This window comes from Salmo salar, chromosome 10, assembly GCF_965601325.2.
Source record: "Salmo salar chromosome 10, fSalSal1, whole genome shotgun sequence".
Lineage (NCBI taxonomy): Eukaryota > Metazoa > Chordata > Actinopteri > Salmoniformes > Salmonidae > Salmo > Salmo salar.
Genome location: NC_138300.1, coordinates 105455650 through 105469838, shown reverse-complemented (window position 1 = coordinate 105469838; position 14189 = coordinate 105455650). Strand labels below are relative to the sequence as shown.

The 14189-nt window shown below is 43.5% G+C and overlaps 1 protein-coding gene across 3 annotated transcripts in view; it reads left to right on the top strand.

Moving 5' to 3' along the window:
* Positions 1-14189, top strand: part of LOC106561393 (thromboxane-A synthase) — a 131779-nt gene that overhangs the window by 33739 nt on the left and 83851 nt on the right. For all 3 annotated transcript variants that reach the window (XM_014125329.3, XM_014125330.3, XM_082957318.1), the window contains one exon: positions 11652-11704. In XM_014125329.3, coding sequence (XP_013980804.2) covers positions 11652-11704 — 53 coding nt within the window. The remainder of the gene's footprint in view (positions 1-11651; positions 11705-14189) is intronic.

Sequence of the window (14189 nt, the reverse complement as noted above, 5' to 3'; positions counted from 1 at the left end):
GCTAGTGTTTCTTGGCCCTAGCAAGTCTCTTATTCTTATTGGTGTCCTTTAGCAGTGGATTCTTTGCAGAAATTCAACCATGAAGGCCTGATTCACGCAGTCTCCTCTGAACAGTTGATGTTGAGATGTGTCTTTTACTTGAACTCTGTGAAGCATTTATTTGGGCTGCAGTTAACGCTAATGAACTTATCCTCTGCAGCAGAGGTAACTGGGTCTTCCTTTCCTGTGGCGGTCCTCATGAGAGCCAGTTTCATCATCGCGCTTGATGGTTTTTGCGACTGCACTTCAACAAACTTTCACAGTTCTTGTGCCGGATTGACTGAACATGTCTTAAAATGATGATGGACTGTCATTTCTCATTGCTTATTTGAGCTGTTCTTGCCATAATAGGCCTATCTTCTGTATACCACCCCTACTTTGTCACCACACAAATGATTGACTCAAACACATTAAGAGGGAAAGAAATTCCACAAATGTACTTTTACCTGTTAACTGAAATACATTCCAGGTGACTACCTCATGAAGCTGGTTGAGAGAATGCCAAGAGTGTGCAAAGTTGTCATCAAGGCAAAGGGTGGCTACTTTGAAGAATCTCAAATATAAAATATTGTAAAAAGTAATAAAAACCCTTGAATATGTAGGTGTGTCCAAACTTTTGACTGGTACTGAATGTATGAGTGTTTGTGTACGTCCATGATCATACGTAATATGGATGAATTTGTACGCATGCACATGTGGTTCACTGGCGTGGCGTCCCTGTGTCCAACACACCCAGCACATCATCGACATTTAGTCTGTTTTCATCATGAAATTGACGTCTGTGCCAGTGCCAGTGACCACACAGTCACTGCCCACCAGGAGCTCCAGTGGTTGCAGTCCTGTCAGCCAGAGTGCCATCTCAGTGGAGAGAGAGCCAAGAGGGGAGTCAGACAGAAAGGGCGCTGGGTAAGGTGGATCTTTCTGGAGGATCTCTGAGACGGTCTGACACACAGGGTGGCTGCTCCCCACCCAGCCTTCACCTGGTACATCTCCCTTGGTAGAGCTCTTATTGCTGGCTTGCTGGCTGGTTGATCCTCTCTGATACCCAAGCCACTGATATAGAGGCTCACCCACCACCCCTCATGTGACCCCTTCAAAGATGGCACCTCCCCCCCTCTCTGGCCCCTCAACACACAACACGACACATTAGCCAGCCAGAGAGCTAGTATTACCAGGCCTAGATTATTGGATATTGAGAACTATGAGAGTCAAACCCCCACACATTTAATGGCATGATTCAGTCTCTGCCTGGGCCAGCATCTCTCCATGACTCCCAAGGTCAGGCTAAAGCAGAGGACACTGCAGTGCAGACTCTCTGAGTGGAACCAGCACCTCTCCATGGTGAATAGATAGAGGAGTGTCTATCTCTCCCTATTACCAAGGGTCCGTCCAAAATGGCAGTCTATTCTCTACCAGAGCCCTCTACCAGAGCCCTGCTCTATTCCCAAACACAAATGAAACTTTATACTTCCGCCGCAGTAGTAAGAGGAAAACTGAATAGTTTTTTTTATTTCTTGTAGAATTTTTCATTTTAAATTAAATTGTTTTTTATTTATAATAAAAAAAATTCTGTGATGGCGCCGAAGGGGAAGGCTGGCGTCTTATCGGCTCTTAACCAACCATGCTATTTTGTTAGTTTTTTCGCGTTGTTCGTGACTTGTTTTGGACATAATGTTGCTGCTACTGCTACCGAAAAGAGCTTCTGGACATCAGAACTGCAATTACTCACCTCAAACTGGACTAAGAGTTCTTCTTCAATGAGTCGGATAGGAGGGATATAATACAGACACCTGACCAGGCCCAGATCCCCGTTATTCACTTGAGAAGGAGATCAGGGTGCCTTGTGAGGATCAGGCGATGAGTGGCTAATCTGCCTTTGCCCTCCATCCTGCTAGCAAACATTCAATCGCTGGAAAATAAATGGGACCAACTGAAAGCACGTTTATCCTACCAACGGGACATTAAAAACTGTGATATCTTATGTTTCACCAAGTTGTGGCTGAACGACAACATTAAGAACTTACAGCTGGCAGGTTATACACTCTATCCGCAGGACAGATCAGCAGCGTCTGGTAAGACACGGGGCAGGGGCATATGCATTTATGTAAACAACAGCTGGTGCACGGTATCTAAGGAAGTCTTGAGGTTTTGCTCGCCTGAGGTAGAGTATCTCATGATAAGCTGTAGACCACACTATCTACCTAGAGAGTTTTGTTCTGTATTTTTCGTAGCTGTCTACATACCACCACAGACCAATGCTGGCACTAAAACCACACTCAATGAGCTGTATACCGCCATAAGCAAAGAGGAAAACGCTCATCCAGAGGCGGCGCTCCTAGTGGCCAGGGACTTTAATGCAGGGAATCTTAAATCAGTTTTACCTAATTTCTATCAACATATTAAATGTGCAACCAGAGGGAAAAAAATTGTAGACCACCTTTACTCCACACACAGAGACGCGTACAAAGCTCTCCCTCATCCTCCATTTGGCAAATCTCACCATAATTCTATCCTCCTGATTCCTGTTCACAAGCAAAAATGTAAGCAGGAAGCACCAGTGACTCAGTCTATAAAAAAAGTGGTCAGATGAAGCAGATGCTATACTACAGGACTGTTTTGCTAGCACAGTACACCACATCAGTCACTGGCTTTATCAATAAGTGCATTGAGGACGTCGTCCCACAGTGACTGTACGTACATAACCCAACCAGAAGCTATGAATTACAGGCAACATTTGCACTGAGCTAAAGGGTAGAGCTGCCGCTTTCAAGGTGCGGGACTCTAACCCGGAAGCTTATATGAAATCCTGCTATACCCTCAGATGTATAGCCGCGAGCTGCCCAGTGACACGAGCCTACCAGACGAGCTAAATAACTTCTATGCTCTCTTCGAGGCAAGTAGCACTGAAACATGCATGAGAGCATCAGCTGTTCCGGGCGACTGTGTGATCACGCTCTCCACAGCCGATGTGAGTAAGACCTTTCAACAGGTCAACATTCACAAGGCCGCAGGGCCAGACGGATTACCAGGACGTGTACTCCGAGCATGCGCTGACCAACTGGCAAGTGTCTTCACTGACATTTTCTCTCCCTGTCTGAGTCTGTAATACCAACATGTTTCAAGCAGACCACCATAGTCCCTGTGCCCAAGAACACTAAGGTAACCTGCCTAAATGACTACCAACCCATAGCACTCACATCTGTAGCCATGAAATGCTTTGAAAGGCTGGTCATGGCTCACAACAACACCATTATCCCAGAAACCCAAGACCCACTCCAATATGCATACCGCACCAACAGATCCATAGATGATGCAATCTCTATTCCACACTTCCCTTTCACACCTGGACACACCTATGTGAGAATGCTATTCATTGACTACAGCTCAGCGTTCACCATGGTGCCCTCAAAGCTCATCACTAAGCTAAGGACCCTGGGACTAAACACCTCCCTCTGCAACTGGATCCTGAACTTCTTGACAGGCCACCCCCAGGTGGTAAGGGTAGGTAACAACACATCTGCCCCGCTGATCCTCAACACGGGGGCCCCTCAAGGGTGCGTGCACAGTCCTGTCCTGTACTCCCTGTTCACTCATGACTGCACGGCCAGGTACGACTCCAACACCATCATTAAGTTTGTTGATGACACAACAGTGGTAGGCCTGATCACCGAAAACGATGAGACAGCCTATAAGGAGGAGGTCAGAGACCTGACCATGTGGTGCAAGGACAACAACCTCTCCCTGAACGTGATCAAGACAAAGGAGATGATTGTGGACTACAGGAAAAGGAGGACCGAGTACGCCCCCATTCTCATCGCTGGGGCTGTAGTGGAGCAGGTTGAGAGCTTCAAGTTCCTTGGCATCCACATCACCAACAAACTAACATGGTCCAAGCACACCAAGACAGTTGTGAAGAGGGCACAACAAAACCTATTCTCCCTCAGGAGAAAAGATTTGGCATGGGTCCTCAGATCCTCAAAAGGTTTTACAGCTGCACCATCGAGAGCAACCTGACAGGTTGCATCACTGCCTGGTATGGAAACTGCTCGGCCTCCGACCGCAAGGCACTACAGAGGGTAGTGCGTGCGGCCCAGTACATCACCTGGGTGAAGCTTCCTGCCATCCAGGACCTCTATACTAGGCGGTGTCAGAGGCCCTAAAAATTGTCAGACTACAACCACCCTAGTCATAGACTGTTCTCTCTGATACAGCACGGCAAGTGGTACCGGAGCGCCAAGTCTAGGTCCAAGAGGCTTCTAAATAGCTTCTACCCCCAAGCCATAGAGTCCTGAACAGCTAATCAAATGCCTACACAGACTATTTGCATTGCCCCCTCCCTGCCCCCTGCTCTTCTACACTGCTGCTACTCTCTGTTATTATCTATGCATAGTCACTTTAATAACTCTACCTACATGTATATACTACCTCAATTACCTCGACACCAGTGCCCCCGCACATTGACTCTGTATTTTTATTTACTGCTGCTCTTTAATCATTTGTCATTCTTGTCTCTTACTTTTTTTTAGGTATTTTCTTAAAACTGCATTGTTGGTTAAGGGCTTGTAAGTTAGCCCCTGTTGTATTCAGCGCATGTGATGAATAAAATTGTATTTTATTTGATAGGACAAACTTCCAAATGTTCTGTGTTGCGTTGTGACACACACATACACACACTATCCTGGACTTGATAGAGTCTGCCTCTGTCGGTGACCCACTCATCTCCGGCTTCGCTCTTCTCTGTGGTACCAACATTAAGCTGAACTGTGTGGGTGAGGAGCCGGTATTGGCATGCGACAATCTCTGCAGTAATAAAAAGACTGGGGGAGAGAGAGAAATAGAGTAAGATAGAGGGAGAGGGAGGGGCTGGGAAGAAGGAAAGAGAAATGGATAAATGGAGACAGTTTGAAACAGTTTGGACTGGTGCAGTGTGCAGCACCATGAAGGGGGCACTCCTTCGGGCACACACCAGCGCTCTGTACCCACCACCCCTCCATGGGAGCCCAGATTGCAGGAATGCCAGGGCTGCAGCCGTTCTGTGGGCTGCTCTGTCGCTTTGCATATCAATGAGCCCAGTGCTTTCTATAAGCACCTTAACGGGACAAGTTTCCCTTTGTGAGCCAACGGACCACTATTCAGATCAGACAGAAGGGTTGAGGACGGTTGAGGAGCATTCTGTCTGTCTGTCTTTCATATGATCTACAGTGCTTTCGGGAAAGTATTCAGACTCCTTCCCTTTTTCAACATTTTGTTACGTTACAGCCCTTTTCTAAAATGTATTATAAATGAAACATTTTCCTTATCAATCTACACACAATACCCCATAATTACAAAGCAAAAACTGGTTTTTAGAATTGTCTTATTTATTTAGACCCTTTGCTATGGTGCATCCTGTTTCCACTGATCATCCTTGAGATGTTTCTACAACTTGATTGGAGTCCACCTGTGGTAAATTCAATTGATTGGACATGATTTGGAAAGGCACACACCTACCTGTCTATATAAGGTCCACAGTTGACAGTGCATGTCAGAGCAAAAAGCAAAAACCAAGCCATGAGGTCGAAGGAATTGTCCGTAGAGCTCCGAGACAGGATTGTGTCGAGGAACAAATCTGCGGAAGGGTACCAAAACATTTCTGCAGCTTTGAAGGTCCCCAAGAACACAGTGGCCGCCCCAGCCAAACTGAGCAAACGAGGGAGAATGACTTAGGTCAGGGAGGTGACCAAGAACCCGATATTCACTCTGACAGAGCTCCAGAGTTCTTCTGTGGAGATGGGAGAACCTTCCAGAAGGACAACTATCTCTGCAGCACTCCACCAATCAGGCCTTTATGGTAGAGTGGCCAGATGGAAGCCACTCCTCAGTAAAAGGCACATAACAGCCCGCTTGGAGTTTGCCAAACGGCACCTAAAGGACTCTCAGTGTCACGTCCTGATCATAGAAAATTGTATTTTCTATGGTAGAGTAGGTCAGGGCGTGACGGGGTTGTGTCTAGTTTAGATTTTCTATGTTGTCATGTTTTTGTTTCTGTATTTCTGTTTTTTTTGGGGGGGATGATCTCCAATTAGAGGCAGCTTGTCATCGTTGTCTCTAATTGGAGATCATACGTAAGTAGTTGTTTTTCCCACCTGGGTTTGTGGGAGATTGTATTTTGAGTAAGTGTATGTTGCACCTCTTCGTCATGGTTTGTTGTTTTGTTTATGAGTTTATTTGTATGTTTTGCATAGTTTCACAGTTTAAATAAAATGTAGAACGAAACACACGCTGCGCCTTGGTCCCATTCTTCAGACAGCCGTGACACTCAGACCATGAGATACAAGATTTTCTGGTCTGAGGAAACCAAGATTGGACTCTTTGGCCTGAATGCCTTGAGTCACATCTGGAGGAAACTAGGCCCCGCCCATCACCTGGCCAATACCATCCCTACGGTGAAGCATGGTGGTGGCAGCATCATGATGTGGGGATGTTTTTCAGCGGCAGGTACTTGGAGACTAGTCAGGATCGAGGGAAAGATGTACGGAGCAAAGTACAGAGAGATCCTTCATGAAAATATTTAGTAGTCCACTTGACACCTTACCCCTTACTCTAAAGCTTTACTCCCTCCATGGTGATATTGTCACTTGTCAGGCATAGTGAGATGAGAGGTGGCGCGGCACAGAGGTCCACTCTGATGTATTCTGCCGAATACACTGTGTAATGAGAGAAGAGCAGACCTGCCTGGATTATTACATTTGTGTGTTGTGTGTGTGCGTGCACGTGTGCATGTGCATGTGTGTTTGTGTGTGTGTGTTGGGGCCTACAGTATATTTAATCAGGCACATCAATCCCCTAGTTAACGGCTTCACTGTCTGTCACACAGGTCCCTTTTATAGCCAGGCTAGCCATCACAAAGAAACCTTTATTCCCTCAGAGGACAGGACACAGGATGCTGCAGCACATACGACACGTGCTGAGAGTACCTAGAGTACACAGACATGGTGGCAGGATACACACAGGATACACACTGCAGTAGACACACACACACACACACACACACACACACACACACACACACACACACACACACACACACACACACACACACACACACACACACACACACACACACACACACACACACACACACACACACACACACACACACACACACACTCACTAAGGGTCAAACCATTGGTCGACATGTGAATACAGATTCATGACTGCAGGGAAGCTTTTATAGGTTACTTTGGGATGAGTATGCTGAAGTATTCTGCTTTGGGGAGTCTTTGATAAAACATGAAATACAACTTAAGCTCTCCTGTTAGCTTTTAGTGCAATACTGGCATTGTACTATATACAAATGATGCCGAGACCCCATACTGAGAACAAAATACTATTACGTGTTCGTCTTCTTACTCCCTCTCCCTTAGTTCTGGTGCAGATTTAATGGAGTATCACCACAACACATTTTACATCTTCAACATTCCACTGGTTGGGTGGTTTTAACTCATAACAAATAAGACCGGGCTCTTACAGTAGGACAAACAATATATACATTTTTTAAATGTAACCTTTATTTAAATAAGCAAGTCATTTAAGAACACATTTTTATTTACAATGATGGCTTAGGAACAGTGCCTTGTTAAGGTTAACTGCCTTGTTCAGGGGCAGAACGACAGATTTTTACCTTGTCAGCTCAGGGATTCGATCACATACTGTCCATAATGTCTATACACCCCATCACATACTGTCCATAATGTCTATACACCCCATCACATACTGTCCATAATGTCTATACACCCCATCACATACTGTCCATAATGTCTATACACCCCATCACATACTGTCCATAATGTCTATACACCCCATCACATACTGTCCATAATGTCTATACACCCCATCACATACTGTCCATAATGTCTATACATCCCATCACATACTGTACATATATATTTATATTCTGGACTATGACATTGCTCGTCCTAATATTTCCAGATTTCTTAATTCCATTCTTTTACTTTTTAGATTTGCGTGTATTGTTTTGTATTGTTAGATATTACAGTCCTGTTGGAGCTAGGAACATAAGCATTTTTCTACACCTGCAATAACATCTGTTAAACATGTGTATGCGACCATTAACATTTGATTTGATTTATTTGTCAGAGAAATGTAATTAATTGTGGCTTTTAAGACCGTCGCTCAGCTACACACCATAGATTCATTCCACAGATTGATGTGAAATCAATTGAATGCTCTGAGTCTAAAGTTACAGTGGCTGATGTTTTGTATTACAGAGCTGTGATGAGTTAAGCTCTCACATGCACACGCACACACGCACACACACACACACACACACACACACACACACACACACACACACACACACACACACACACACACACACACACACACACACACACACACACACACACACACACACACACACACACACACACACACACACACACACACAGGCCTTGAGACTGGAACTGTTGGAGCAGATCAATACTAAAGATCAATGCACTGTAGAGCTGAAACCTTCGTCATCACACCTCCTTTGTCAGTCGGTGAAGCTTTTTGTTAGTTCTGTTGAAGATTGCAAAGGAGTCAACTGGAAGAAGATGAAAGACAGCTTTCCCGTGGTAGTTGGTTCAGATGAAACTATTAGTTTGTGTTGAGAAACATACAGTTCAAGGAGAGTGTGTTTTTAAGGACACACTCTCTCACACACACACACACACACACACACACACACACACACACACACACACACACACACACACACACACACACACACACACACACACACACACACACACACACACACACAATCTCTGCACACACACACCCTTTGCTGTAACAGTACCTTTTAGTGTTGGTCAGGGATGGTATGTTCACGGCAGTGTTCTAGCCCCTTTATTACAGTTTTTCTCAATTGTTTACACACAAATACTGGTACTTGAGACACAATGACCACAACATGTAACTCATGCACCAACCACCTGAACCAATTCTGCTAAACTACAAGCACAATTCCTGCTTTACACTCAAATTGCAGTTCTAAAACACACTTTTTTCAAAACACTACACACAATTCTTTGCATTTGGCACAATTTTCATGCAGAAAATCTCTTGTTTTCACAATGAACACACTGCCATTCAAATATGCACACTGACTCATCACATGGGCAAACACCCGTCACACAGTTTTACAATTAGCAATCAGAGCTTTAGCATAAAAGGGCAACAGGTGAGCTCTTCTGTTTTGGAGCAATGGATGCCAACATTGGAAACAGAGGCAGAGCCAGAGGAGTGAGAGTAAGAGGAGGAGGATGGGGAGGACAAGGACGAGGACGAGGAAGGCCAAGGACCGTAATCTCTGATGAGATCCGAGCCACTTTGGTTGATCATGTGGTCAACCATGGTCTAACAATGAGGGAGGCTGGGCAAAGAGTACAGCCAAATTTGAGCAGGTACACTGTAGCATCCATCATCCGGACATTCCGAAATGAGAATAGGTAAGAAATCTACTCTCACTAGAAAATTGCAGTACTGCATATCAATACAGTACTCAATGAGTACAGTAGTACAGTATTGCCTGTGGGCTGTTCTGTAGGACTGTAAAAATAAAGTTTCAAGTATTTGGGAAATGTATTCCTACTTTGTATTTACGGTATTTTTCTATTTGTTTGGCAGAACTGAAAGATTACCAACACAAGGTGGTCGGGAACGTGTTCTGTCTCCTGAACAGGAAACTGAAATCATGAACATGGTCCTAGAAAATAACGCCATAACATTACGGCAAATACAAAGAAAAATAATAGAAAACAATGAGATATTTCGAATTATTGATAGGGTAAGCTTATCAACACTGGACCATGTCTTGCGCAGAAATAATTTCAGGATGAAGCAGGTCTACAGGGTACCATTTGAACGCAATTCAGAAAGAGTCAAAGAATTGCGATATAACGATGTGCAAGTGAGTCCTATACAATCCCACAATTGATGCATACTCTCAACACTGTATAAATTATACATATTTCAGTATTGTATTCATAATGATTGTGCTTCACAATAGTGACCACTCCATGTCTATTTCTGATATTGTCATGTGTGTTTCAGAGAGTCCTTGAGCTAGAGGTGGCTGCAGTGGAGCACCAGTTCATCTTCATTGATGAGGTTGGATTCAACCTCACAAAAAGACGAAAGAGGGGAAGGAATATCATCGGCCAGCGTGCCATTGTTCAAGTCCCTGGCCAGCGCGGAGGGAACATCACAATGTGTGCAGCGATTACCCACCACGGCGTCATCCATCACCATGCTACCCTTGGCCCCTACAACACCGCCCATCTGATCACATTCCTGGACACCCTACACAACACACTCATTCCACCAGATCAGGTAGATGGCCCAGAGCAGCTCAGGTACATTGTCATTTGGGACAAGGTAAGTTTCCACAGGGCTGCTCTGGTTCGTAACTGGTTCACTGCACACCCACGCTTTTTAGTTGTTTATCTCCCTCCGTATTCTCCATTCCTCCATCCTATTGAGGAATTTTTTTCTGCCTGGAGATGGAAAGTGTATGACCGAAATCCACAAACGCGTATACCTCTTCTCCAAGCAATGGAAGACGCATGTGGAGATATAGCAGCTGATGCTTTTCATGGCTGGAATCGCCATGCTAGGCGATATTTCCCCCGCTGCTTGGCCAGGGAAAACATTGCTTGTGATATGGATGAGGTGCTGTGGCCAGACCGCAACAGAAGAGAGGATGCAGCATATTTTTTTAAATTTTAAAATTATTATTTTTTTACTGTAACTGTATACATTAAATTCTTCTGTTTTGTATGTAGACCACTGTATGTGCAACTTTGTGTTGGTTGGGAATGGGATGTACATTGTTTTTGTGGGAAAAAATAAAATATATTTGTTACCGTGTATTTGTGTGTTCTGAGTATAAAAACAATATTCTCAAATATTTTACAACACACTTATGTACGTACTGTCTGTAGTAATGGCAATACTGAACCAAAAAAAGGCCTAAGTCATTATGATGAATGGAGAAGAAGTGTTTTCCATTCATCATAGTGTTTTACATTGAGCACATCAGTGTTCAACTGGTTCTTATAAATGTCTATTCATATGATGGTTTGTGTGTGTCATTTGAAAACCAAATACCATTTTGATAAGAACATTGTTTTGAATGTAAAGTTTCATTTTGCTGGAGAATTGAGGGGTTTTGCCCATTGTGTGTGTTTTTTGATTTGTGTGTAGAGTTCTGAGAATATGAGGCATGCTTTCAGAAAATGTGTGTAAACAATCGAGAAAAACTGTAAGTTGTCAGTCTTAGCTCTGACACAGGAATGGAAAAGAGTTAAACCAATGCAGCTGTCGCCGTGTACAGCTGGGGCGTTTCTTGTGGTGGCTGTGGAGTTAACGCTAGTAGCTAAGACAATGAAAAGTGCGTATTGGGCAAATATCAATCAGATACCAACAGGTATCTTGAACTCACAGTATTTCATTGTAGCAGAGAGAATGGATATCCTCTCATATAACATTTTAAATTATATAAAATCTCAGTTGGTTCTAAGGTTCCTTTGTAATTCTTTCTAATTCTTTCTAATCTTTCTTTTCAGGGCTTTTTCGGTGTTCACACAGACCTGATTCACAAGTATGGGAGAGTATGTGGGTAAGTGACTGACTGACACTGCATCTACATCACACCAAACCCAAGTCACTACAGGACACTCTATTTGACTTGTCTCATCCAGTGTCTGACCCATCCTCTGATAGACATACAGTTGAAGTCGGAGGTTTACATACACCTTAGCCAAATACATTTAAACTCAGTTTTTCACAATTCCTGACATTTAATCCTAGTAAAAATTCCCTGTCTTAGGTCAGTTAGACTCACCACTTTATTTTAAGAATGTGAAATGTCAGAATAATAGTAGAGAGAATGATTTATTTCAGCTTTTATTTCTTTCACCACATTCCCAGTGGGTCAGAAGTTTACATAAACTCAATTAGTATTTGGTAGCATTGCCTTTAAATTGTTTAACTTGGGTCAAATGTTTCGGGTATCCTTCCATAAGCTTCCCACAATAAGTTGGGTGAATTTTGGCTCATTCCTCCTGACAAAGCTGGTGTAACTGAGTCAGGTTTGTAGGGCTCCTTGCTCACGCACGCTTTTTTTCAGTTCTGCCCACAAATTTTCCATAGGATTAAGGTCAGGGCTTTGTGATGGCCACTCCAATACCTTGACTTTGTTGTCCTTAAGCCATTTTGCCACAACTTTGGAAGTATGCTTGGGGTCATTGTCCATTTGGAAGACCAATTTGTGACCAATCTTTAACTTCCTGACTGATATCTTGAGATTTTGCTTCAATATATCCACATAATTTTCCTTCCTCGTGATGCCATCCATTTTGTGAAGTGCACCAGTCCCTCCTACAGCAAAGCACCCCCATAACATGATGCTGCCACCCCCGTGCTTCACAGTTGGGATAGTGTTCTTCGGCTTTCAAGCCTCCGCCTTTTTCCTCCAAACATAATGATGGTCATTATGGCCAAACAGTTCTATTTTTGTTTCATCAGACCAGAGAACATTTCTCCAAAAAGTACAATCTTTGTCGCCATGTGTAGTTGCAAACCGTAGTCTGGCTTTTTTATGGCAACTTTGAAGCAGTGGCTTCTTCCTTGCTGAGCGGCCTTTTAGGTTATGTCGATATAGGACTTGTTTTACTGTGGATATAGATACTTTTGTACCCGTTTCCTCCAGCATCTTCACAAGGTCCTTTGCTGTTGTTCGGGGATTGATTTTCACTTTTCGCACCAAAGTACCTTCATCTCTAGGAGACAGAACGTGTCTCCTTCCTGAGCGGTACGACGGCTGCGTGGTCCCATTGTGTTTACGCTTGGGTACTATTGTTTGTACAGATGAACGTGGTACCTTCACGCATTTGGAAATTGCTCCCAAGGATGAACCAGACTTGTGGAGGTCTGCTATTTTCTGCTGATGTCTTGGCTGATTTATTTTGATTTTCCCATGATGTCAAGCAAAGAGGCACTGAGTTTGAAGGTAGGCCTTGAAATACATCCACAGGTACACCTCCAATTGACTCAAATTATGTCAATTAGCCTATCAGAAGCTCCTACAGCCATGATATCATTTTCTGGAATTTTCCAGGCACAATCAACTTAGTGTATGTAAACTTCTGACCCACTGGAATTGTGATACAGTGAATTATAAGTGAAATAATCTGTCTGTAAACAATTCTTGGAAAAATGTATTGTGTCATGCACAAAGTAGATGTCCTAACTGACTTGCCAAAACTATAGTTTGTTAACAAGAAATTTGTGGAGTAGTTGCAAAACGATTTTTAATGACTCCAACCTAAGTGTATGTAAACTTCCGACTTCAACTGTATTTGTTAGACGTATCAGTGAAGCTGGTGAAAAGTTATCATGGTCCCAGATCTGCTTGTCCATGTCTTGCCAAATAATGGTGTGTGACAATGACCATAGGAGTTGGCAAGACATCACAAACTGATCGGTGACCAGGCTAATGGAAAGCAACACCATGAGATCAAACAGAAACTTCCTGGTATGCTTATTCCAATGCATTACCCCATGAAGAGCAACAGGGAATCAGTAGATAGAGTGAACACATATAAGTACTGTAACGGTTGTCGTCGGATTGAGACCAAAACGCAGCGGGTATATGTGTACTCATCTTTTATTAAGGAAAGAAGGAAAAACCAAAATAAACACGTACACCAAAAGAAACACAACGACGAATAAACAGTCCTGTAAGGCCATAAGCTATACATGGAACAATCTCCCACAAACACTAAACCAAACACATACCCATATATAGGACTCTCAATCAGAGGCAACGAGAAAACACCTGCCTCCAATTGAGAGTCCAACCCCAATAAACAAAACATAGAAATACAAAAGACTAGACAGAACATAGAAATACACTAACATAGAACAGTTCCCAAAAACCCGGAAATAATAAATCAAATACCCTACTAAATAAACCACCACCCCGAACCACATAAAACAAATACCCTCTGCCACGTCCTGACCAAACTACAATAACAAATAACCCCTATACTGGTCAGGACGTGACGAGTACCTAGGAATCAAGATAGACAATAACCTGAAAC